At 44.9% G+C, this 26,474-nt stretch overlaps 1 protein-coding gene across 6 annotated transcripts in view; it reads left to right on the plus strand.

The window, feature by feature from the left end:
• RGS6 (regulator of G protein signaling 6) overlaps positions 1–26,474 on the plus strand; it is a 470,324-nt gene that overhangs the window by 314,215 nt on the left and 129,635 nt on the right. For all 6 annotated transcript variants that reach the window (XM_045822473.1, XM_045822471.1, XM_045822475.1 and 3 more), the window contains exon 3: positions 20,979–21,078. In XM_045822473.1, coding sequence (XP_045678429.1) covers positions 20,979–21,078 — 100 coding nt within the window. The remainder of the gene's footprint in view (positions 1–20,978; positions 21,079–26,474) is intronic.

Below are 26,474 nucleotides of genomic sequence, written 5' to 3' on the forward strand. Positions count from 1 at the left end.
GATGATTCTAAAGCTCAAATACGAATAAACAAGCACAGCCTGAAAACTTCGACCAAAGAAATTGAGTGAGGATTGACCCTTCTCATATTAAAATATATGGTAAAGCTACAGAAATTTAAAATGACAGAATATCCAGGAAGATCGATGAAGGAATGGTTATAAACAAACCAGACAACAGATGATAAAGTCAGTGTTACACGTCAGTGGAAAAAAGATTATTCAAAAATGCTATTGAAAGTATTGGATACCTCTTTGGAAAAAAAAACAAAAAACAATAAAACTGAATTCCATCCTCAAAACTGACACCAAACTAAATGCCAGATGACTCAAATATTTAAATATTAAAAATAAAACCACAAAGACACTAGGAAAAAATGGAAAAATTTTATTAGCCTGATGAGGAGATCTTTCTATTTTTGACCAAAATGTAAAACTCATATGTTAAAATATTAATAAATTCTATTAAATCCTATTATTAAGAAAAACACTTCTACATTGCAAAAAACACCATAAACAAAGAGAAAAATGACATACTGAGAAAAATAATTTGCAAAGGACTTCTTAACATATTAAAAATGATAGTTAATTTAGTATTGTGTGACTCAGAAATTCCACTTTCAGGAATTTATTCTATATTGCAATTGTGTGCACTGAAAAATGCCCATTGCCTGTCACCTTCGTGGTAGTGAGCACACCTGGCTTCCAGATCTCGATTCTAGTACATCACTCCCCACTGCAAAGATCCAGGCGCCCTTCACAAAACTACTGAGTCCAGGGCTGGGGCTGGGAGAGTAAGCCTGGACCATCTCGTGCCAGAAGTAAGAACATGCTTTAAAAATGCAGGCTTGAAGGAACTCCCACTGGCCAAACCTGGAACCATCTGAGCATTGGAATAAATACTAGAGTAATGGACTATAACCCATTGAATAAAATCAGAATCCATAGGTCCATATTGGCTTAAGTAAAAAAATAAGGGAGAAAGAAAGGCCCTTGCAATGAAAGGTGAAGTCATACATGCAGAAGGAATGATAGCATTTAAAAATCACTCTGACAATCATCGCAATTGGATCCAGGCAAGGCCTTCGATGTCCTGCAAGGAATGGGATATTCACATAACTTCAAGTGACCTCCCCACAGATTCACCGTTTATTACAAAGGGGAAAGTAGTCACTGTACAGCACAGAAAGGTGCTGTATTATTACTTGGAGGGCGTGTCCAGGACTTGGTGATCAAAGTTACCGTCACCAGTGTGGAGACACGTCACAGTCATCTGCCACCGGACGGGATCAATGAGAACACAGTGTCGCTTCTGCGGGGTTCCTGCCACCTACACGCGACCTGAGCCTGATGAAGCGTCAGACAAACCCAGATGGAGGGACGTTCTCAAAACAACTGGCTCCAGCTCTTCAAAATGTCAGAGTGGAGGGGACAAAGAAAGATTGAGACTGACCCAGATGAGAGAAGGCTAAAGAGACATGGCAACTGGGATGCCACTGGTCCCCTGGGATGGGGTCCTGGACCTGAAAAGCCCTGCTACAGAGGACAAGCAGGACAACGGGTGAAATCGGAACAAAAAACTGGGTTGGCGAAAAAGAACATTCATCACCACATTGTTTGTAAGAACAGAAGATTATGAACTGAATGGCGATCAATACAGACGCATTACCTCAAAGATCTGCTCGACCTGCACCAAGGAACACGATGTGCTTTGAGGGTCCGAACTCCAAGAAAATAGTGCTGACAGTTCTGTAGGGCATGCTGCCGTTGCTGCAAACAAACGACAGCAATAGTAGAACACCCCTGCAGGTGTGCCTGTGAACGGGACAACAGCGAGTACCTCTTGAAAGGGGACTTGGCTGAGGTCAGCGGTGAGAGGCAGGCTCGCCTCTTCTTAATGTGTTCCCTTTCTATCTGTTTCATTTTGTATCGTGTTTCTGCGTTACCTATTCAAAGAGTCCATTTTAAGTTAATTCAGGTCCAAATTCAAATCCTACATCTGCTCTTTCCAGCTTTGTGACCTTGAGCTAACTATGCCCCACGCTGAGGCTCCGTAGAGCAGGGCTGATGCCAACCCCCTCCCAGGCTGGGGTCGGAGCCGCGGGAGATAATCAGGGAGAAGCAGCCTGCTTGGGGCCTGGCGGCGGTGCGCCATAAATGTCAGCCACCTCTTTTCCCCGAGAATTAAAGTGAGTCGCGTCTAAGTACTGCAACTTAATAAGCTGCGTAATGGTGCTTTGCTGTGTTTTTAATTATCTTTACAACGCACGAATGACTTTAAACATCTGGCTTCCTTGGCACAATTAAATCAGAGGGAGAGCAGTCTATACCAGTCAGGCGTACTTGCTTCCCTCTTGTAAAAGTAACACTTTGTATTTCAAGAGGAGGGTCTAGGTAGTAACCAGCCACTGACACCACTAGAATGAGATTGAAAGGACGGGCGCTGTGGAAGCACAATCATGTACTGGCCTTGGACTTCAGACACCTGAAGTTCAAACCCTGCCCCCGCCACTACTGGCTGCCACTCGGCAGCTGTTCCTCCCAGGCGATGAGGTGTTACTTCTCTGCCTGTCTACAGCATCACTGTGTAATGGGGTTGCCTGCTTTGCCGTGGTGCTGTCTGGATTAACAACAGTCGGTCTAGAAAGTCCCCTGATACATACTCGATGAACAAATATTTTTGAAAGAGTATCAAACAGCCGCTCTGAGCAAAGACAACAGATTTCCCTCCTTTCAGAGTCCTTAGGAGTGAGCAGGGAGATGAAACAATGACTCAGCCGAGTCCGGAGCCATTGCGTGGTAGGAAATGAAATGAAGAGGGAGGCAGGGCTAATGCAGAGTGACCCCCAGGGAACCGGGGGCACGCTGACGCACCGTAGACAGAACACCAACGAGGAGAAGCACCAGCATGGTGACAGCCAGTCCTACACGCTGCAAACCACCCACAGGCCCTGGGGGGTCCCAGGGCTGTTGGGGACAAGAGGAAAACTGGGGTGAGATTTAAGTAACAAAAAGCAGAGGCATTTTAAATTTCTCTGTGACTCCGAAAAATGTGAACTATAAACAACACTCGAGCACATCCACGTGTTTGTTATTTTAGCTGTTGGAAAGTTTCGATAAGAATTCTCTCGCTTGCTCACACTCCCTTATGTGCACCTACACACAAACACACGCACACACATGCACACGTGCCCTTGCACACGCGGGGGCATGTGCTCCATGCTGCTTCCTGCCACTAATGGTAATTCAGTGGAATCTTGGTGAGGAGCAATAAATCAAGTAAAACCCCCAGCCACACCCCCGGGCCAGGCCTCCGGGGACCCTCACACTGGAGGCCTCGAGGCAGCAGGCCAGCAGACCCAGCGTTGCCTGGTCACAGGGAGCATGTGGAAAAAACACAGGGCGGCTCCCAGCAGATGCTCTCCCAAGCAGGCTGACACTGGCATTAACTATCCAGAAGGCCCCTGTGCAAATTCTCTTATTAGGAAGGCAAGTATCAACCAATCAGAAATACAGGGGGTTTTTTCATTGTAGGAAAAGAGGAGGGTACTAGAATTACAGGGCTTTCAGATAGGTTCATAGAAATGTCACTAGTGGATTGGCAAACGCCATAGTGTGGAAGCACTTTTAAGAAGGAGCCGGTCGGGGGGACATGTCAGTGAGGGGTCTGGCGGTGGTGGGGGCAGGTGGGGACTGCCATGAGGGCGACAGGCACTGGTGGTGCAAAGGAGGGGGAAGGGGCATGCAGGACTCTCCTCTAAATGGGGTCTTAAGAATTGCCTTTCTTCTCACCACTTTGGACCATCCGACTTCCTGCCTCTCTCTACACAGGGAACTCGGAGGTCTGAGGCCTCAGAATCAAACTTCTAAGTAAAGACTCCCATGTGGTGAACAGCAGAACATAAACTCCTTGATGGTTCATGTACTTTCGAGTTCCCCGCAGGCGCTCAGTAAATGTTAGTGAAGGACTGGCGTGGCGGGTGCACATGTATCTCCAGCAATGGGGCTCCCGACCCGGATGACACCTTTAGAACTTCCCGTTCACTTCTCTCTGCAGTTGTCGGTCTTTGTCCGCAACAGTGGATGCACGCAGGGCCCACCGTGTGCGTGTGACACTCAGCCAGTGGGTGTGAGTGTGGCTCTGCAGAAGGAACAACACCTCTGCTACAGAGCAGATTTTCCGACTTCTCTTCTTTCCTTGGCATGTCTGTGATTTTGCGTACCTTGCCACACCCTCCGCTGTAAGGGGTGGAGGTAAATATGGAAGAAGCAAGTGAGAGCCCGTGTGCATCCTTGGGCCAGCAGCACCCCGAGCACCTGTGACCTGGAGAAAATGGAGCACCCGAGGAGGATGAACACCCTCTTAGCCCCCTTTTCCTGTTCCATACCAGGAAGGTTGTTGCCAGGTTGAAAAATCAAGACTTTTGCCCTGTTTCTCTCTGAGTCTGATCCATGTTCAAGGGCATGAAGTTTTCATACACTTCAGCTAAGTGGTGGGGTTTAAACACCTGGGCTAGTGATAGGATGTTTAATTTCGGATCCACAGGGCCCACATCTAAACTTAACATCGCATGCGTGTTGCGTGTCAGAATGAATTCCAAACCTCTCACAGCCACCCTGCGTGGGACCCAGAGGCTCCTGGCCAGGCAGGGGCTGTAGGGGTTCCATCTCGGCTTTCAGCTAAACACCTGCAAGGATTTTTTTCTGCGATAACATTTAAAAAGTTCTTGGAGTTTCATCTTCCCAAACAACGTGAGAGTTTCTGTCAGCGCTCTTCCAAAGGCCAGTGGTCTGCAGGGGCCTTGGAGCAGGGCTTCCTCTGACCCCAGTGAAACAGTTTATCGGAGAGGATGCAGACAGGGCTGCTGGCCCGGGCCACCAAGGGCGTTCAGCTGAGTCCATATGGAGGGTCAGTGTGCAGAGAGGGTTCCGCCCAAGGCAGCCAACTGGCCCAGGATTCTGCTAGACACAGAGAGGAGGCCATCTGGCCAAAGGCGAAGGTCAGAAGACTCAAGAAGGGGCTATGGGTCCTCGTGTTACCTTGTCCCTTAGCACCTGCACTGGCTGGCTGTGCTAATCCTCCCCTGGGCTTAACACCACCCAGTTCTTCCTGCACATTGAGCCGTTTGCCCTTGGGGTTTGAACCCTTTCCCTACTGAGGATAGCACTTTGTCAGATTTTATTTGCAGTCTGGGAACAGACCCCAGCGGCTCGTTTATGCCTTCTGCTCCGGCAGACGGGACTGCCCGGCTAAGTCGTTACCACCGGGAGTCAGACGGGACAGCACGGTCACTGGGGGCGACGGCTGGGCGCTCGGCCTACAGAGGGGCAGGCAGGGACTCCCAATGTGGAGCTTCGAGGTGCCTTTCAGACCAAGGCTCCAAGGTCAAGGGTGTACAGCCCCTTTTTTTCCTCAGTCTCTCCTTTCCACTCACTCTTTCTCCCTCCTTTTCTTCCACCGCTTTTGGGTGCCTTGGAGCAGAGGGCAAGAGGTACCTCCCACTGGCCCTGAGAAACTCTCTTAAAGGCTACTCGCCCCAGGCAGAGGAGAGAAATGGAAGGCGTGTCCAATTCTTATTGTTAACAAAGTCCGTTTTGTCTTTCTCCATGGGCTATCGGGATGAATGGTCCTTTTACAGTTAGTTTGTAATATTTTGTTCCTTCCAGAAAAAAAGCCATTACAAATGTGAAATTATTGTGATTATTACTTGGCAATGCAAAGAGTTAAATGATGCATGAAATCACCTGTCAGCGCACATTAGACTGGCCTGTGTTTAGAATCCCAGAGGCGACCTGTGAGTTATTTAACAGAGTGGACCCTCGGCCCAGCGCTTGGCTTGAACCTAGACAGGGTTCAGCCTGACTCACTTCGGAGGTGCCGTTTGCAGCCCCGAGCTTCCACGCGGCTGAGGAAGCTGTGGCAGACACTGTGGGCTGTTGCCAGAACCGGGTCTCCTTGAGAACAACTTGAACTAAGCTCCTACGGGCTCCAGATGGCTCGCAAACTTCTGCAGAGCTTTGCAGAGTCCTGAAATCTTTGCCAGAAAAAGAGAGAGTCGGCAATGTTTCGATCGAGGCACCAGGTTTGCCTTCATGCTTGAACTCCAGGGTTATGGTTAGGGTTTGAGAGAGGCCATTTAATAACACGCCCGGCTCCCATCTGAAGGTAGAACAGATGAGAGAGAAGATAGGCAGATGAAGATCAATGTAGCACCTTTATTAGCAAATGATGTATGGGAGAATATCCTGGGGGAGAGCATGGGAGGAGCAACCCCGGACATCCTGATTTGGAACCCCAGGAGGGAGGCACACCCCTCACCCAGTGCTGGAAACCATACGCCTCTCACCTCATGGGGCAGGATCCCAGTTCCTTTTACCCTGGGGCAGGGAGCAGAGATGAGCCACAATTTCTGCAAACTCCAGACTCCTGAGAAGCAGCAACCAGGAACCAGTCTGTGGTACACACTCACCTTTCAGCTGCTTTCTCCTTGCTCCTGTGGAGGAAGGGCAGAGGCTGTGGCTGGAGGCACCGAGGCACAGAGGTGTTGTGCGTGGGTCACTGGCTAGCAGTGACCACGGAACGCTGTGGATGGCTCGACAATAAACACGCGAGAAATAACAACATGCACAGAGACAGACTAGTTTCTGTGGGGAAGTAGGGACAGAATGGCCACCCCCCCTAGTGGGGAGCGCGCTGATTTACCGTCCGTACCTGCTTTTATTAGGCTCATTTTGCATAATAATTCAGGTAAAGTACAGTACTCATTAGGGGAAGTAAGGAACTATAGAAAACAAAGAACTCTGCCCGTCTATTGAGTTGGGGGTCAAAGAGCTGTAAGGCTGAGGAACAAACTAACCTCCTCCTAAGACCCTTCTCATTCAACTGAGAGCGTTCTAAACAAAGAAGGTTTCACAGTAATTTACATGTTCTTTCTTAGGCCTGATCACCCCAGGAAATCCGCACTTCCCAGTACCGAGCTGCACCACCCTGTCATTGTTTCAGGCTTAGGTGGAGCAAGGGAACTAAGGCAACCGAGAGATAAGGAGATTTTCTCCCAGACGCTGAGAACTCAGGCTATGTCAGAGCCGAGGAGTGAGGGTCCATCACCCCCTTTTGCTGCAGCCCCCCAAGTCCTTCTTTTGGGGGGCCTCCCAAAAGTGATCGTGCCTGGCTTGGGTTGTTCCCCCCGTGGGGAATCTTACCCGTCTTTGGCTAACCGACCAAGCTTTTTGGGGTTCAGCAGCAGAAGCAGCATTCCTGCCAGGGAGATAAGCTTTTGTCTCCTTGCTGGCTCACGGTTCCAAGGGCATTCCCTTAGCCTTAGCTAGGCGGGGGTTTCAGCTTCTGATACCAGTCAGGGCGGTTCCCAACACAGAGGCATCAGGGAAGGAAGCTTCCTCAGGCAAAACAGCATTCTGCTGTGCCCTGAGATGTGACAAGCTGTGGATTTGGAGGACAGAGTCTTGGTGATTATAAGAGCTGGAGAGGCTGGCAGAAGCCGTTGGAACCCTTTTCTGAGCAGAAGGAAACTGAGGCACAGACGTGGCCATGGTTACACAGCTAGTCAGGGGCAAGGCTGAGTTCAGTGGCACTTGCTAATTTAACCATGCTCGTCTCATGGTGTGAAGAGCGCCTGAAGGATGGCACAGCAGGGGTTTTCACACCAGAATCTCACCAGGGCAGGGGTCAGGGAGAGCACACTACCTCCAGCCCATTGCGGGTCTCAGACCCAAGTCCACCCCTACCTCATCTGCCCGCCTTGGGAGTGGGATGCACTTCGAGGATGCACAGTAATCTGACTGCTATTCCAAGCACATTTTAATTTAGAAAAGAAAAAACTATCTTAATGTCATGAAATTGAATTAAATAGAGGTGTTTGTTGATGCTTTTTGTTTCTGAGCTTTTTCAACTCTGGACAGACAGCTGGGGATGCGACCAGCTCCTGCCTGAGCTGGAAGGTAGGACAGCCAGCTTGGGGAGGGGCAGGGGACAGGCGCAGACCTAATGGGTGTGTCCCTGGGAGAATGCTCCGGCCTCCCAGGCAGGTGGGGATCATTGTCATGCCTGCGTCTGGCTGCTGGTGCTCAGGACTCTGGGCAGCTCCGTGGCTGCTTTCTGTCCTCTGGACACAGTCCCCACTGCTGTGTTTACCTCACCAACAGTTCCCACTGTCAAAACCACATTTCTTCCAGCCACTCCCTGCACTGCTAGATTTGTGCACTGTCTCTTCTTCAGCTGGGCTTGGGGCTCAAATCCTGAAAAGCTGTAGGCTGGTCCCTTGGGGAGCACCCATGCCGTGTGCCAGAGATCGCAGGAAAGGACCCTTTCCAATGTGTCCGGTGTCCTTGGGGAGGACTTTGCCGTCACATCCCCCTCCCCAAAAGACTCTCATTTCCTCCCTGCTGAGTGAGGAGCAACTGAAGTCTAAACGCCCACTGGCTCAGTTTTATTTCCAGCCCTGCAAGGTACCAAGTACAAACACTCACACACACGCTCACACCCTGGATTTCTGTGCCCCTCAAATCTCTGCATCCCAAAATGACCTATATGTTGGCAAAGGCTTTCTAACTGTCAGAAGTCATTATCAAATAGGAGTTCTCTCTCTCTCTCTCTCTCTCTCTCCACTGCACGTGCATTACCGCAAACACAGGTTATGCACTTTCCTCTCCCTCGCCACGATCCCCTCCCCCACCCCTCCGCCTCCCAGCCTCCCAGGCTCTGGAATGCCCGTGGAGAATGTCCAAAGCCAGCGTGTAACGGGTGTCCAAAAGGAGGACCCTTGAGGACAAAAAGATTCTCATTTTTGAGAATCCTAAACCATATTTTTAATGGTGCTGTCCTTCTGCATAAGGCTCAGTGCTAGAAAGCACCCCCAACCATGCCAGAACCCCACCCCTCTCCAGGGGCGTTGGGCCCAGGGGCTGGACCAAGTACAGCTGGGAAGAATGAGCTGCCATTTACCTCATCTGAACCCTCCACTAACCTGGGGAAGAGGCCAGACAGGTGGCTGAGAGGCTAAGGCCACAGGGTAGGTGGTTGGGGAGCCCTTCTCCTTCCTTACCTCTCCACTCCTCCTCCATGGAACGATCATTTGACCTTGAAGGCAGAGGGAGGAGGAATGATGGTCTGGATTGGCCTGAAAACACCCAGAAACCCAAGCAGCGCCCACTGAGACGCTCGGATTTCAGGGAAGTGGGGACGGTCTGTCTCAAATGTTTCCTGCGAAAACGCGCAGAGGTGACTGAGACCACAGAGGGGAAGCCGGCTCCCTGTGCCAGATGAGGGCACACACCACATGCAGAAAAGCCACTCAGGGATTTTGAGGTGAGAGCCTCACGGCACCTCCATTCAGCATCTCTCTACCCTCCTAGACACCCTCTCTCCCCTCGGGGCCTGGCAGTCTCGGAACTAGAAACACCCCTAAACATGCCAGAACCTCCCAGAGGCTCCTGCTGACCTCCCAGGACTCAGGCACAGTTGTCCCGGAAGAAAGGCAGGGTTCAGCATGAGCCTAGATGTAACCACGCCGGCTTCGCCCATGTCCACCCACACCCCTTTCCCCTGCAGCCCCTCACCTGGGCCTGCCTGCCTTAGAACTCAAGCCTCAGACTCTGCCCTCCTCTCACCCCTCACCGCTCCCTTCCCCAGGCCTTTAGGGTGGTCCTGTTCCCTGGTGAGGGTTAGCTCATCGGATGAACTAGTCCATCCTAGGGAGGACCGGGCTAATAGGTGAACAAGTTTCCCTTCCAGGCTGACTTAGTTGCATTTTAAGTGACTCCTAGGGACCAGGCCTTGGCTCCAGAAGTGCTCCTAGAGCCGGAGAATGGCAGGGCCAGGATCTCTATGTATTGTGGAAAGGGCCCAGGGCTGCGGTCCTCGCTCTGGATGCTGCATTCGCGGAGCAAACACACTTTTTACTGGGACTGTGCTTTTACCTCAGTTGACAGATATGCCAACCTCTGCCCCTGCCATTTCATGCTTTCACAAGATCTAGGTCACGTGCTCTATGCTCACGGCAGTTTGTGGATGTCCTCTGGAGTCTGGGCTGGAAGAGACGGGGGATTCCTGAGTCAGGACAGATGAGGGTCCTATTACCTCCTTCGGTCAGTGCTCGGTTTCTGTCAATGTATCCAAAGACCAAATTACCTTTTCGTTGTTGTTGTTGTTGCTGCATTATATTGTAAGTTTTCCAGTTGAGCAAGATCCAAATATATAATTTGTGCTGTTAGATCATTTCTCTCATACTCTCCATGTGGTGTTCCATCTACGTACCTGTACCCTCAGTATACATTTATTCCTTACTACAGGTAGTTTTGGAACCAACAAATGGCCAACACTAATCAAAGCTTTTCTCACTCTTGACTCTGGAAAACAGTGTCTTCCTGACCCTCCTGGCCTTGAACCTAGTCTAAGAATCTTGTGTTCCTCCTCGGCCCTAATGTCAGACACGGTCTTAGCTTTTACAAAGCCAGAGCTTTGAAACAGTGTGTGTGTGGCTTCCTGGGAATTAGACAAAACACAAAATACCAAATTAGTCAGTTTGGTATGTGGAACACCATCTAATCTAGAAATAATTAGTCATCATCATCATCGAGAAAGGGAGAGAGAAAGAGAGAAGGGGGAGCTGGCGGAGGGGAGCAGGAGAGGAAATCATTTTCACTGTGTGTTGAACATGAAGCCTTGGAAAACAGTTCTGTAATCTGTAAGGTCATGAGGGGTGTGTCAGTCTGCCAGGGCTGCCATCACAGAATGTTACAGACTGGGTGGCCTGAACAACATAATTCTATTTCCTCAAAGTTCTGGAGTCCAGTGGTCCAGAATCAACGCACTGTTTGAAATCAAGTGGTTTCTCACATTTGCATTCTCCTCTCCACCTTCTGGTTCCCTGCAACTTCCTAACCCACAAGAGGAAGGAGAAGGTCCTTTTCATGCAGCCACAGGGGCTCTGTATATGACCTTTCACTCTCCCTTCCCTCCTGGTGACCGTGAGAGGCAGACAGTAACATCTCCGTGTAAACGTGAAGTTAGGCTGGAAAGGCAGTTTGACGCCAATGACCCAGGACCTTGAATTCCATAGTCAGAAACTTGGCGTTTATTTTGTAGCGGTAGGGAGCCACAGTGGGTCTTTGAGGAGGAGGTCATTTACATAAACTATTCCAATCTCTAAAATTCACTCCAGTTGCCAGTTCAGCTGTTCAGCTTGGAGTAGGGGAAGGTGTGGAGGGAGAGTCAGAAAGGAAGTGAGTCAGAAAGGATGAGTGATTCCGGAGTCCAGGATGTCCTTGGGGTCAGAAGCCGGACAAGGATTTGTGTTCCTTGCTCCTCTCCAGGAGCAAAAAATGATAATATCCTAGGACACGGAATGGACCAGTTTTTCGTTGGAAGCAAAGATATTGGTTGGCCTCTCCCTAGCAGTAAGGGGAAAGTGGTATACATGTCGAAACTAGAATATTTCTGTAGAAACTTAATGCGAAAGGCCTCGTGCTCAAACCTGGAGCATTTTACAGTGCTGGCTTAGTTCTTTGGGCCGTGTTGCCACATGGCATTCCTTGTACCCTTCCCCTTGGTGGCCAGGTAAAACTTGAGGTGGGAAGTAAAAAGCATATTTGCTTTTCTATATGTAGAATGTGGTGTTGGAGTTAGTTAATGAGCTACTGTGGCCCGTTTAAGAAGCTCCTGGAAATAACGGCTGAGCCTCCCATCTAATTGGTCCCAGGTAGACCAGAACCTGGAGCATATAAAATGCCATGGAAGCAATTCAGGTTACAGACAGACATCTCTCCTGTGCTCCCGCCAGTCCTCTCCCCCGACGCAGACCGCCGCCGTTCCCGGCTGACCTGTGGTTTGGCCGTGGAGCCGTTCAGAAGGAAGAGAGAGCAGTGGAGTTAGAGGAGACTCACCCACTCTTTCCCCAGGAGGAGAAAGCACTAACCTGTTTGGGAATCAATGCAGAATACTCATTTTCCAAACAGCTCTTCATGAGTAGGGGGTCACTGTACGTATTAGTTTTGTATTGTTGCTGTATAACAAGTTACCACAAGTACAAATACAACCTACATCTTCAATCCTGTAGGACAGAAGTCTGAAATGGGCCTCTCTGGTCGAAAACCAAGGGGTTGGCAGAACCACATACCTTTCTGAAGGCTCTCGGGGACAGTCTTTCTTCCATGCCTTTAATGGCTTCTAGAAGCCACCTACCTTCCTTAGCTTGTGGACCCTCCCTCCTTCTTCAAAGCCAGCAAAGTCCCACCTCTCTGATCCTTTCTCTGTGGTCACATCTCTCTCTGGCTACAGCTAGGATAAGTCCTTTCAAGGACTTATGGGATTAGACCATCCCGGATGACCCAGGATAATCGCCCTGTCTCCAGGTCCTTAACCCTAACCACATCTGCAAAGTCTCTTCGCCAGGAGAGAGAACATATTTATAGGCCCCACTGGCGAGGATGTGGGCATCTTTTGGGGGGGCCAGTCTTCTGCCTTCCACACGGTGTATTAAACTTTGCAACATAGGATGTGGCCCCATCTTCCGCATCTTCTTCCCTCAGCCAGAGCCTTAGATGAACTAAGGCCTCCTCCCCAGGAACTGCCCTGGCAGCTGGTGTAGTGAGCCTGGGGGGGCCAGCTCAAGAGCAAGACTGCCTGGGTTTGATACCAATAATCTCATTATTCACCAGTCTCATTTAGCCTTGGACAATTTACTTTCCCTCACTATCAGTGTGTTTATCTGTAAAAGGGGGGTGGTTCTCAATAAACAACAGATGGCATACTCAAATTAGTGTAATTTGAGGAGGTTATAGTAAAGAGACTTTAGGTGCTCTGATATTGCTAGAGTGTTTCACTGGTCAGTGTTTATTTTCCTCGTCTGCATTGTAGCTGGCCTTCTGCAGCCAGAGATTCCTTATGGTTTCCTCTGTGGTTTGCTTGAAGGGCCTGCTTCACTCATGTTTCCAAGCAAACAACAGATTCTTACACAATAGAAACAGTACCTTCTAAGGCTTGGGAATCCAGCCGAGCTCAGGGGAAAGTAATTCCCCCTAAAACATCATCAAGAAGCCATTTGTTCACTGACCTAGAACATCGTTCTTGCTGGCTCTTCTCTTCATTTAAATGGAGAAAAACCCTTTTCCATAAAAGTAATTTATGAAGCAGTACATATGGTAATATTAAAAATGTAAGAATAAACCTCCAGGAGACAAAACAAATAACACTGCTTCATCCTTCTACCCTGGTACTGCCCTGGGTCATGAATGTCACACACGGTCCTTTCGGGAGCTGGCTCCTCATTCAACTGGGTATTTGGGTACCTGTGAAGCAATTCCTTGGACATTGTTGCTAAGGTTTATGGAATCTTGAGACTTCTGTTTATTTAACCCATTTCCGAAGCAGAATGATCTTAAAAATGTAAATAACAAAGGACAGGTACTGCCACCCCTAAGGTACTGATATGTTAAAGCATCCCATTCAATGCAGGAATCCAAGATAAAATTCTTTAAGAATATAGCACTTATGATATTCATTCATTCATGCATGCATTTATGCATTCATTCAATAAATATTTACTGAGCACCAACTATCAGGGTTAAATGGCAAGAAAAACAGTCTAATAAAAAGTACAAGTACAAATTAAAGTGAAAATTGATATAGAGGGAAGAGAGAGGAAATAAGAGCTAATAACAGAATAATCACAGAGATAGACTTTAAGCAAGGGAATTACATGATCATATTTTTTCTTAAGAGTATCACACAGGCTGAAGTGTGGAGAACAGATCAAGAGGAATCAAGGCCTGCCCAACCATCCTTTATGAATGTTCTTTAATACAGGGTCTTCATGGTAAGACAGTGTTACTTGGTTAAGCCAACCCCATTTCCATTCTCTTCTGCTTCCGTGTGGTGTAGAAGCTAGAAAAGCTAAAAATACCCTCTTCCCAGTTTCCTTTGTAGCTACGTGTAGCCATGTGATCCTATTCTGGCCAATAACACTAGAGCAGAGATCTCCTGGGATCTTCTGGGAAGGAATATGCTTTTCCAGGTAATAGGAACAGGTACAGTTGTACCTGCACTCCCCACTTCTTTCCACCTCTCTTCTTTTTTTTAACACAGAAGTGAGGCCAGGAGCTGGGGCAGCTACCTGGCAACCATGAGGGAAAAGTCGAGATGGTAATTCACGTAGAATTGAGCACATACAGATTGCTTGTTATTTGTGAAAAATAGTCCCCCGTGTTTGGAGGTTGCATTTTTTTTTTTACTTTCTATCAAAATCATTCTAGACATATACAGTGATTCAAAAGTAAGTTTAGCTGAAAACAAATTAGCTGGCATTAATCATTGTCAAAGCTAGCACAAGGAATCTGAAGATTTCCTTCCTATTGTTGAAATCAGACTTTTGAACATGATGACAAAAAGGTAGGGAGTCTTTGATGGCTCCCCTTCCGAGGACCTCTGAGAGTGCGGTACTCCTTAGTATTTCAGCTCCTGCCGGCTCCTTTCGAGCCCATACTTGGCTCTGCTGTTTCTAACACATCCTTAATGGTGAGCTTAGATCCCTGAATCTTTCTGAACGATTTTAGTCCATGATAAAGGGGAACAGATTTAGTCTTTTACCTACTTTTATTACCACACTAGCACAACAGTGCCTGGCACGTTGTAGGTGCTCAATAAATGTCCACTAAACCAGTAAGTGAAGCTGAGTACACTTACAAGTTGAGAATAGCAGTGTGCTGTGTTTTTGAAAATAAAAATGAGAAATGGCCCTATCTTATGGAACCCATATGGGATACAGCATGCTTAGTGAAGCATGCATGTTTTGGATTAAGAAATATGATTATCATTTGCCAGTTCTGATTTCTGCCTCCAGGCTGATAAGATGTGTCCAAAGAGTCATTTTCACTCACTCACAGATGCCAAAACAAAAGGGTCTTTAATGAAATACAGGAGCTGAACTGACAGTTATTAGTAGCTAGAAATAGGCAACTGATTGCAAAGTCAAGATAAACACTTCAATAAAAAAAGACCTTAATGCCTGAGGCATACTCTGCCTTCTTTGCTTAACTTGTGGTGTTTTGTTTTGTTGTTGTTATTGTTGTTTTCAAAAAAAATAATGACAACAGAGTTTGCCTATTCTTAAAATTTTTTAATCTGCCACTGAGGCAAAATTGGAGGAGCTACATAAATGAGCTCATTGGATAATTAATTTTCAGAAAAAAACTGGTATTGGCCCCTTGTCATTTCCATTAGAAATGTCATCTGTATGAGCAGAGAGAAGCGGGCAGGGGCTGGTCAAGAAGAAGAAGTGTCAGGACCTCCTTGTTCCATGTCTCAGTCTGGCTTCTGATGCCATTGGTCCAGAAGGATTTCTAAAACATCAAAACGTTGGGGTCCTGCCCAGCACCCTTCCCCAACCTCATACCTCTTAGCCCAGGGAAGCACTCGAGATGGATCCACTCGGAAGATAGGCAGCATGGGGAATGGGAACCCTGAGGTCTGACTGCCTGTCCTACCCTTTCCTCACAGACATAGATTTGCATTTGTCAAGTAAGACAAGTCTCCTATGTTTTAGAACAAGAAACGTTACTTAACCAAACCTATTGCTGTAGAGATGAGGGAAGTGAAGTCCGGAGAGGTTAAGTGACTTGTCCAAGGTCAACACAGCAAGTCGGTGAAGCTGAGGCTAACGTTTCCCTCGGGCCTCAGACCTACTGTCCTGCTGTCCTGCTGTGGCTTTAGTTTGAAAAGAGAGGATTGCTACTCCTCACTCTCTCGTGTACCCCATGGCTATCTCAGTGAATTATCTCTAATGTCTCATAGTATTCCTCTTTTCAAAGAAAATCTACCCTATGGTATAATGATTCCCATTTTTCCTGCTGTTTAGAAAAATGTTATACCTGCATGTCAGCGCGGAGGTTTGAGCCCCTTGGAGAAGGACATGCTGGTTGTTGTGACCCAGCCAGGCAGAACCAGCCAAGCTGGCCACGTGGCTTCTCTGCATCGCTTGGCTGTCAGATAAGGGTCACCTGTTAATTGATTGGCACAATGAAATGTAGGTCCAACACGCTCCCCAATGCCACAGAACTTCATATTCAAGAATGTCAGGGTATTGATGCTGCTCTTCTTCAGGAACAAAAGATGTCATAAATTAGATAGACCTGAACAGTCAAGAAAATATGTGTATATACTTCCCCATCTCCCTGCTCCCAACCCAGAAGATGTGATCTATCAGTAGAAGATAAATCCCAATAAGCCCTTGGGACAAAGACAGAGAATGCTGAGCCCCTCAGTCATTGAGCCAAAATCAATTCAGAGATGGTTAATAATCTGATTACCTGGATCAATTTCTGTTTCCTGCTCTACCCCCTTAGGACTGAAGTAAACTTTCTCTTCAATACAAACAGTATTAAGTGCCTGTATCTGAAAAGCATGCCAGCAGGCACTGGTTAAGGATGCAAAGATCAATCTTACATTTGATAGACAGAGCTTGGGCATTGGAGTGAGAAAGGCTCGGGCAAGAATCCTGGCTTTGGCCCTGATGGGTGTTGCTCTGTTGGTTGGGCTTCGTTCTGCAAAGTGAAAGGCTGTGGATTTGATTCCTGGTCAGGGCTCACGCCTGCATTGCAGGTTTCATCCCCATTCAGGGCACGTACAAGAGACAACCAACCAATGTTTCTCTTTCACATCAATGTTTCTCTCCATTTCATTCTCCCTCCCTTCCCTTCTCTATAAATAAAAATAAATAAATAAAATATTTTTTAAAAAATAAAGAAATAATTAAAAAAAATTTTTTTAATATTTATTTATTTATTTTTAGAGAGGAAAGGGAGGGAGAAAGAGAGAGAAACACCAATGTGCGGTTGCTGGGGGTCATGGCCTGCAACCCAGGCATGTACCCTGACTGGGAATCGAACCTGCGACACTTTGGTTCGCAGCCCGAGCTCAATCCACTGAGCTACGCCAGCCAGGGTAAAAAAATTTTTTTAAAGAATCCTGGCTTTGCCACCTACTAGCCTTGTGTCCTGGGATAAATCCCTTAATCCTTCTAAGCCTCAATTTCAACATGTTTACCTAGTAAATTTTAAAGGTGAGAAATAAATTAGATAATTCATTGAAAACACCTAGGACAGTATTGATCATGATGTAGGTGTCCTGAAAATGTTTGTCATTATAATTTATGCAATCTCCTAGGAGCTCACTTTAAATTTTTTGATATGTCTATACCCTTAGTATTCCTCCAGAAACCATGACCAAAAAAAATTTTCAGAGACTGTATTATTAGCTACTGTTGTAGTGGCCTGAGCTCCAGAATCAAACTCAGCTCTCACAAATTTGCCTGACACAGCAGTGGAGTGGGTTGTGGAGTATATAGGCCCTGAGAATTTTTAGCAGATAGTGAATGGTGTAGATGGAATTTCTCCATTCTCAAAATGGGTTGGATTCTAGGATATCATCTAAGATTCATTGATTCTTATTACCAAGTATTTGCTGTGGCCTCAGCAATTTTTAGTAAGTGCATTTTTTCAGGGCACTGTTGTCAGTCAGCTATAGCCACAATTCTGCTGCCTAGCAAACCACCTCAACCTCAGTGGCATACAACAAGAAGCATTTATTTCTCACTCATGAGTCTGCAGGGCAGCTGAGGTTTGACCGATGTAACTAAGGGTGGGTCCCTTCCTCTCTAGATGTCTCTCATCTTCCATGGAATAACAACTATCTGATGCAGGAGGGAAAGAGTAAAGGTAATCCTAATCATGCAGGGATACTAAAAGCCTCTGTTCCTGTGATGTTCAATAACATCCCACTAGCCATGAAAGTCACACAACCAAACTGAAAAGTCAAAGAGCAGACCCTGCCCTCCATGAAGCCAGAGCCAGGCTTTAGACGTATATTAATAATACAGAGGGGTCAACTGGGGACTGATGAAACATTCTTTTACACCTCTGATGTTGTAAACTACCGCTGGGATGTGACGCCTCTCTGGTTGGTTAAGGAGATTGTCCTTGTGATCTAGCCGTGACCTCTGATGAGTGATATACCTCTTGGTACATGTGGACCAAAATAGAATATAGGTCTTGGGTGATCATTTTGTAAGTTTACACAATGTTGGATTATGATGTTATATACCTGAAACTTATATAATAATAGTAAAGATTTAATGGTAAAGCAACGAAACAGAGCAGAGGATAAGAGCATCATGGGGACTTCCTCTGCACAGCCCATCTTTCCATCCAGCTCACATCAGCAGAGAATGGAAATCATTTACCCACTAATGACAAGTCCGGGTTCCCACTGAATTGAACTATTGGCTTCCCTCCAATTCCCCATGACTTTCAGGCCATTTCATAAAAAGCAGCAATGTAACTCATATGGTGGGTTTCAGATAGCATACCAGATCAAAGCATAGCTTACTTTGAAAATGTCCATTTCTCTAGGAGTTACTCCCCTTGACTATCAGTAATACTCAATCTACTCTAAATCGTTAGGTTGAATTTAGAAGACAAGGGGTGGGGCACCAACTGAAGCTGTTAACATGAATGTGAATGAAATCCTTCTGTTCCTGTCATCTAACAGAGTGCAGGTCTTTAGAGAATGGCTCTCTTTCCTAGCTGATATATCCATCCACTGCCTGAGGGGTCAGAAGCTTCAGATTCTCTCTCACTAGTTGTACCTCTCAGAAAAAACCCAGAGATATTCAGGGGAGAATGGTCTCCCTGCTTGACTGGGTTTCTGGGGATCTTATTGGGTGGCAGAGCAGCCCAGGGGTTGGGAGCCTGGCAGTCTATGACTGGGTTCAAACTCAGATCCACAACTGAGCAGTCATATGACCCCGGGCAGGTTGTTAACCTCTGTGATGGCACTGATGCTACTCACAGGTGGTCAGTTCCCCTCTCCTCCTGGCACCTAGACTGGACCCCCTGGCTCCTTTGTAGTTGGGTGGTGCCACGTAACTAGTTTTGGCCAAATGATTGTGAGTAAATGTGTTCTGTATAACTTCTGGGCTATAATATTTAATAACCAGTGCAAGATTCTCCAGAATTTTTTGTTCCTCTCACACAATGACCAGCAACATTCAAGATGGCGGCAGCTTTGTCGGCCTGGGTCTCAGAATAACTACCATTAGTATAGTCCCTGGTGACCTGCAATAGACTTGGAGTGTAAGAGAGAAATAATCTGGGTTTTATTAAGCCATTGTGATTATGAGAGTTTTTTGTTACCACATCTTAACCTAGATTGGTACACCTCATTAAATCTTGGTTACTTTATATGAAAATAAGGATAATAATACAATCTAGTTTATGAAATAATTATGAGGATTAAATAGGATACTATATATAATAACTAGCACATAATAAATTCTTAATATATTTTATCTATTATTTATCATTATTATTACTATTATTATTATGAAGTTATGCCATATCCAACTTTGCCTCCAGCAAGTTAATCTATTTATTTCAAAGAGGTTATTAGTCATATAACTGAGAAACTCACCCTCAAAGTGCATTACTAATATGTTAGACTAGGTAAGCTACAGCTTTAAATTTCTAGATTTAATATCATGTGACTCTATTATGGAACATTCAGAAAACCCATCCTGGTGTTTCAAAGATACCCTATTGCTCAGTGGAACAAAATGTATGAGAAAACTAAACATTATCTTCCCCCCTTTTCCAGGTGCCCTCCCCCTCTCTACTCCCCAAACAAACAAACCCTATGTCCTTGTTACAGATTTTTCTATATCCTATTCTGAAAATTTCTGCCCAAGCTTGTAAATTCTTAGCTACAAACTGGTAGTTTGTACCTAAGTTTCCCAGTTTAGGTACCTACCTCCTTGATAGTCCATCCCCTCTCTCTGTTCTGTTTTTAACATATATACATAGTATCTGGTCTCTTTTTTACAACTTTTATTTATTAATTTTAGAGAGAGGCATCAGTTTATTGTTCCATTTATTTATGCATTCATTGGTTGTTTCTTGTATGTGCCCTGACCGGGGATTGAACCCACAACCTTGGCATAATGTGACACTGCTCTAATGAGCTGAGATACCCAGCCAGGGCCCAGCGTATCTGGTTTCATCAGTAAGTTTGCATCTGGCTCCAGGCCACAGCCTACCGTGGCCTTTCTCCTGAGAGTATGGTCTTCCTTAGTCCTAAAGGACAGAAGTCTATCCTCGCTCTCCATTAACCCTGGCTCAAGGTGGCCACCCTCACACCACCACCACTCACAACCACTGAGACCTGTCCTCCAGCCTCTCAGTTTCAGAGCTTTCCATGTCCTGATTTATAGTCTTTTTTTTCTCATAAGTGACTCTGGCTAGGTCTTTTTCTGATCCCAAAGGCAGCCCTGTCCAGTATGTTACTACATTAGGTTAAACTATAAGAAACTGCCATCATTTTAGGTTGAATATGACAAATTCATATGGTTGAACCTATATCTGAATTTAATTTGAGAAACAGGAGAAATTTCACCACATACTTATTGAATTACCATATTTTTTGGACTATAAGATGCACCCACCCCCCACATTTTGGGAGGAATAATGGTCGTTAATGCTGCTGTTGAGTTCTGTTTACATCAACATTGGTAAAATACTATGTTATTTGAGTTATTAAATATTTTACCACATTTTTTGCTTCAAAATTTTTTTTCCTATTTTCCTCCTCTAAAACCTAAGGTGTGTCTTATGGTCTGAAAAATACAATACATGTTGTATCCCATCAAGACTCCTATGTATTTCTCCCTCCTTACCTTGTGAAACTGTGGGTTATTCTTACAGACCATGCATTGTGCTATTGTAAATAAGCCTCTAACCTCCCACCCACAGAACATGGTCTACAGAAGATCCTGCTACTGTGTTTCCTGACTGACCAGACAGGGGCTTTTCCTGATATCTATTGTTGGCATCCATGTTCCCACATTTTGACTATTTTTGAAGATATCATTTACTATTACTTTGTGGGAGACAATAATACTTCTTTTCTCTAATTTCAGATTGAAGACATCATTACAAAGATGCAAGATGACAAGACAGGGGGTGTGCCCATCAGAACAGTCAAGAGCTTTCTCTCCAAAATCCCCAGTGTTGTCACAGGTAATCATTCTTCTTACAAGATTTTGGTGGCAACAGGAAAAGGCTACTGAAGAGATGTGTAGCCTTGATTCTGACCAGGGTTGGGGGGGGGTGGTGGTATCTAAGAATTTGTGAATAGTAAAGATGATACCTTCAACATGCTCCTTCAAGTTGAGTTCTGGTCCTGGTTTCTAGGAAGAAACTATTCTTTTTTGATAAGAATGGTCTTAACATGCATGACCAGCCCTTCTGTGTAGAGGTTAAGGCTCTGGGAAATAACAAGCACATTAATAAACAGCCCAGCTCACCAGCAATTTGACAACATGCTCAAGTACAGAAATATTAAAGAAATCACTTTAGTGTCAAATGAACTTTAAGAAAGTCTGATGTTGAAATTCTACAAAAAGCTTTTAAGTTTTTTAACTCTCTCAAACTCCTAAAAGAAGAGGTTTTAAAGGTGTTTTTCTGCATTACTTTGGGCATGGGTTATGTGTTTTTTGTGATCATTCACCAATAAAAGGAGAATGAACATTTTTCTTAAATGTTATATGTGGAGAAGAGATCCTTGGTTGCCAGGGATTGGGAGTTGGGGGAAGAGTGTGATGACAAAGAAAGAGCACAAGGGAATTTTAGGACGTGATAGGACTGTTCTGTATCCTGATTGTGGTGGTGGGGTAGTGACCTAAATCGGCAAAAGAAACTGAGGAGTAACTGGAGACAATGAAGAAAGTAAGGAGGATGTGGTTTCTTGGAAGTCAAATTTTCAAGAAAGTGATTTAAGGAACAGTGGAGCTGATCTATTATGCCAAAAAGTCAAGTCAGATAAAGACTGAGAATCAATGATTGAATTTAGCAACATCAGATTCATTGCTGACCTTGATAAGTGTACATTCCATGAAGCACTGAGGGCAAAAAGCTTTATTGGAATTGGTTCAAGTCAGAATGGGAAGAGAGCATTTGAGGTAGTGAGTATAATTAAGCTTTGAAGAAATTTTCTTTAAAAGGAAAAAAATGCAATAGTATCTAAATGGGTGAATGGGGTCAGGGTTGTAGGATTTCAAATAATATGAAAGTGACAATATGTTTATAATGATGAGAATGGCTCACTCGAGAAAACTGGTGCAGGAGAAACAGGGAAAGCTCAAGAAGTGATATCAGCTAGTAGGTAAGAGATTAAACGTAATGCCTAGATAGGTGGGTAGCCTTGGCTAGAAACAGGTACAATTCATTCGTAGGAAGAGAAGGGAGGCATAGTAGATGCACAGAGGTAAAAATAAGTGTAGAATGTGGTGAGAGCTCTTAGGAGTTTTCAAATTATTTCTGTTTTCTTAGTAATATGGGAAGCAAAGAAGGCAAGTTATTGAAGGTCTAGGGAAAAATTAGAAGCTATCAAATAGTCATCTAGGAGAGTAAAGAAATTGACTAGGGAAATAGAGTTTTGAGTGGTAAGTAGCATTTAGGATTCTCCTGAGATAAATATTTATGAATTTAAACAGAAGCAATTCTTTCTGCAGCCACATTTAGCTCCACAGGTTTGGGCACATGACCTCATTAAAGCTATGTCAAGTATGAGAGTATGCTAAATCAAGAAAGAGGCAAAAGAACAACCAAGATGATTGACCATTAAATTTTAACTGAATAAGAAGGAAAGTGAGAACATGAGATGCATGAGGAAGGGTGAAGAATAGTGATTGCAGTAAATTGTAGGCCCAGTAACAGAGGAGTTTCGGAGTTGGAGGCGAGAGTAAGAGAGCTAAAAATATACGAGGTGGTAATTGGGCAGTGAGATATCTAGGCTGAAATATATTGGTGGTGACAAGGAGTCAGGTATGACTATGGGAATAAGTGACAGATGCTATGGAGGTCAAGATCTTTGGAAGAGAAGAGGTCAAGGAACTACGAAGGCATGATTGTGGAAGGCTGAGCTATCTGGACATTGAAATCACTACCGGGGCAGTGTTGGAGAGGGTGGATGTCGACCTGTCATTAAAAACTCTGTAGAATGAGAGACAGAGGCCTAGGGATCAATAAATGACCTTTTCATCTCATGGCATGCATAAACTAATTACTAAAATTCTATAGTACACCAAAAAAAATTATATATTTTGTTGATCTGACAAAAAATAGTTATAATTTTGATTCGTTCACAACAGACAGCTATTGTTGTGTTGCTGGTTGCCATTTTTTTATTTGACAATCTAAGCGGAAGTAAGTCAGTGCCACTGACTAAATGGTCAGGTATTGCGTGGTTTAAAAATTCTTGTAGCACACCGGTTGAAAATTACTGTTCTAAACCATTTGTGATGTTGGTGGGAATGCAGATTGGTATAGCCCCTGTGGAAAGCCATATGGAGTTACCTCAAAAAGTTAAAAATGGAACTGCCTTATGATCTAACAATTCCACTTCTGAGAATTTACCCAGAGAAACCCAAAACACTAATTCAAAAGAATGTATGCACCCCTTTGTTCATTGCAGCCTTATTTATAATAGCCAAAATTTGGAAGTAGCCCAAGTGTCCATCAGTAGATGAGTGGATAAAAAAGGCTGTGGTATATTTACACAGTGGAATATTACACAGCTCTAAATGAAAGAAGGGAAACTTATCCTTTGTGATAGCATGAATGGACCTGTAAAGCCTTATGCTAAGTGAAATAAGCCAGTCAGAGAAAGACAAGTACCATATGATTCCCTTGTATGTGGAAGCTAATGAACAAAATAGCTAACATGCAAAATAGAAACAGACTCACAGATACAGAAAACCAACTGACAGCTGTCAGAGGAAAGGGGGTTGGGGGACTGGATGAAAGAACTGAAGGGACAGAGCAAAAAAAGAAAACAGCTCACAGACACACACAACAGTAGGGTGATTACCGGAGGGCATGGGGGGTGGGAAGAGGTAAAAGAAAGTAAAAAGAAGAGACTTCCGGCAAGATGGAGGCATAGGTGGATGCACCGTCCCTCCATGCACAACCAAGATTAGAACAACAACAATTTAGAAGCAGAATAACACCCAGAACTGATAGAGAATTTATCTGAATGGAAGTTGGACAGCCAAGAAGTTGAAGTAGACCCGTTCATCCAGACCAGTAGGAGGGGCAGAGAGGAGCAGCTGGGCGGGGGTCACAGTGCGCAGAGAACAGGGAGAACTGGGCGCATAAGGCAACCAGGAGCGCATAAGGCATCTGGGGTGCACAAGATCGTAGCAGGTGGACCCTGAGTATGCAAGCAGCAGCTGGCAGACCCAGCGAGGCAGTGATTGTGGACCAGGGCAGAGCACACAACCCAGGATCCCAGGGAAGGGACTGAGATCCCAGGAGAATGGAGCTACCGCCATTGTTCCCTCCCGCCCCAACCCCACATACAATGTCACAATCTAGCGACTGGGGTGCCCAGCCCCGGTGAACACCTAAGGCTCCGCCCCTCACAGTAACAGGAGCGACCAGACCCCCCCCAAAAAAAAGATAGAGAGAGAGAGAGACATGTCTCAAACAGAAGATCAGATCAATGCCCCAGGACTCATCCTTTTGAGCGACCAAGAGATAGTCAATCTATCAGATGCACAGTTCAAAACACTGGTGATCAGGAAGCTACAGAATTGGTTGATTTTGGGCACAAATTAGATGAAAAAATGCAGGTTACCATAAAAGAGATGAAGGAAGATGCATGGAGAACCAATAGTCATGGGAAGGAAACTGGGACTCAGAACAATAGAGTGGACCAGAAGAAAGAAAAAAACAACCAAACAGAATGGAGAGAATGGAGAAATAAGAATTCAAAGAAACAAGGAGAAGCTTAGGAACCTCCAGGGCATCTTTAAACATTCCAACATCCAAATTATAGGGGTATCAGAAGGGGAAGATGAAAAGCAACAGATTGAACACATATTTGAACAAATAATAAAGGAGAACTTCCCCATTCTGGCAAAGGAAATAGACTTCCAGAAATCCAGGAAGCTCAGAGAGCCCCAAAGAAGTTGGACCCAAGAAGAAACACACCAAGGCACATCATAATTACATTAGTCAAGGTAAAAATGAAGGAGAGAATCCTAGAAGCAGCAAGAGATAAGAGGACAGTAATCTGCAAAGGAGTTCCCATCAGACTGTCAGCTGATTTCTCAAAAGAGACCTTACAGGAAAGAAGGGGCTGGAAAGAAGTATTCCAAGTCGCGAAAGACAAGAACCTATATCCCAGATTACTCTATCCAGGAAAGCTTTCATTTAGAATGGAAGGGCAGATAAAGTGCTTCTCAGATAAGGTCAAGTTAAAGGAGTTCATCATCACCAAGCCCTTATTTTATGAAATGCTAAAGGGACTTACCTAAGAAAAGAAGATAAAGAAAAAACATGTATAGTAAAAGGACATCAAACTCACAATTATTAACAACCACACCTAAAGCAAAACCAAAAGAAACTAAGCAAACAACTAGAACAGGAACAGAACCACAGAAATGGAGATCACATGGAGGGTTAGCAACAGGAGAGTAGGAGGAGGAGAGAGGGGGAAAAGGTACAGAGAATAAATAGCATAGATTGTAGGTTGAAAATACATAGGGGGAGGGTAAGAATAGTTTGGGAAATGTAGAAGCTAAAGAACTTATAAGTATGACATATGGACATGACTAAAGGGGGGGATATGGGTGGGAGAGGGTATGCAGGGTGGAGGGGAGTGAAGGGGGGAAAACTGGACAACTGTAATAGCAAATCAATAAAATATATTTTTAAAAAAAGAGAGTGAAAGGAGGATAAAGGGTGATGGAAGACTAGACTTGGGGTGGTGAATGCACAATACAACACAGAGATGATGTATTACATAACTGTATACTTGAAACCTATATAATTTTATTAACCAATGACACCCCAATAAATTCAATAAAAATAAATAAATAAGAAATTACCAAAACTGATATATAAAGAATTTTAAAATTGAATAGCTCTATACCTATTTAAAGGAACTGAATCTATAGTTAAAAATTTCCCCAAAATCAAAACTATAGTCCAGATTGGCTTCTTAGGTAAATTCTATTAAAGATTGAAAGGAAGAAATAATACTATTTGTACATTGACAAGGTGAGAATACTTCTTAGATCATTTTATGAAATTAAGATTATCCTGATACCAAAATTAGAGCAAGACATTACAAAAAAAGAAAAACAAGTACAATGTCTCTCATGAAATCACGGCGAAGTTTTTTAAACAGAGTATTAGCAAACTGAGTCAAATTGTATATTTAAGCTAGGAGCTGGCAGACTGTTAAAGCCAAGTGGCAAATACTGTAGGCAATATGAACCATACAGTCTGTTGTAATTATTCAACTCTGCCCTTGTAATGCAGAAACAGCATAGGGAGTATGTAAATGATAGCAGTGTCTGTGTTTCTATGAAACTGTTTTTATAAAAATGGGGCACAGGCCATAGTTT

Source organism: Phyllostomus hastatus, unplaced genomic scaffold, assembly GCF_019186645.2.
Source record: "Phyllostomus hastatus isolate PE091 unplaced genomic scaffold, TTU_PhHast_1.1 phas_scaffold_501, whole genome shotgun sequence".
NCBI lineage: Eukaryota > Metazoa > Chordata > Mammalia > Chiroptera > Phyllostomidae > Phyllostomus > Phyllostomus hastatus.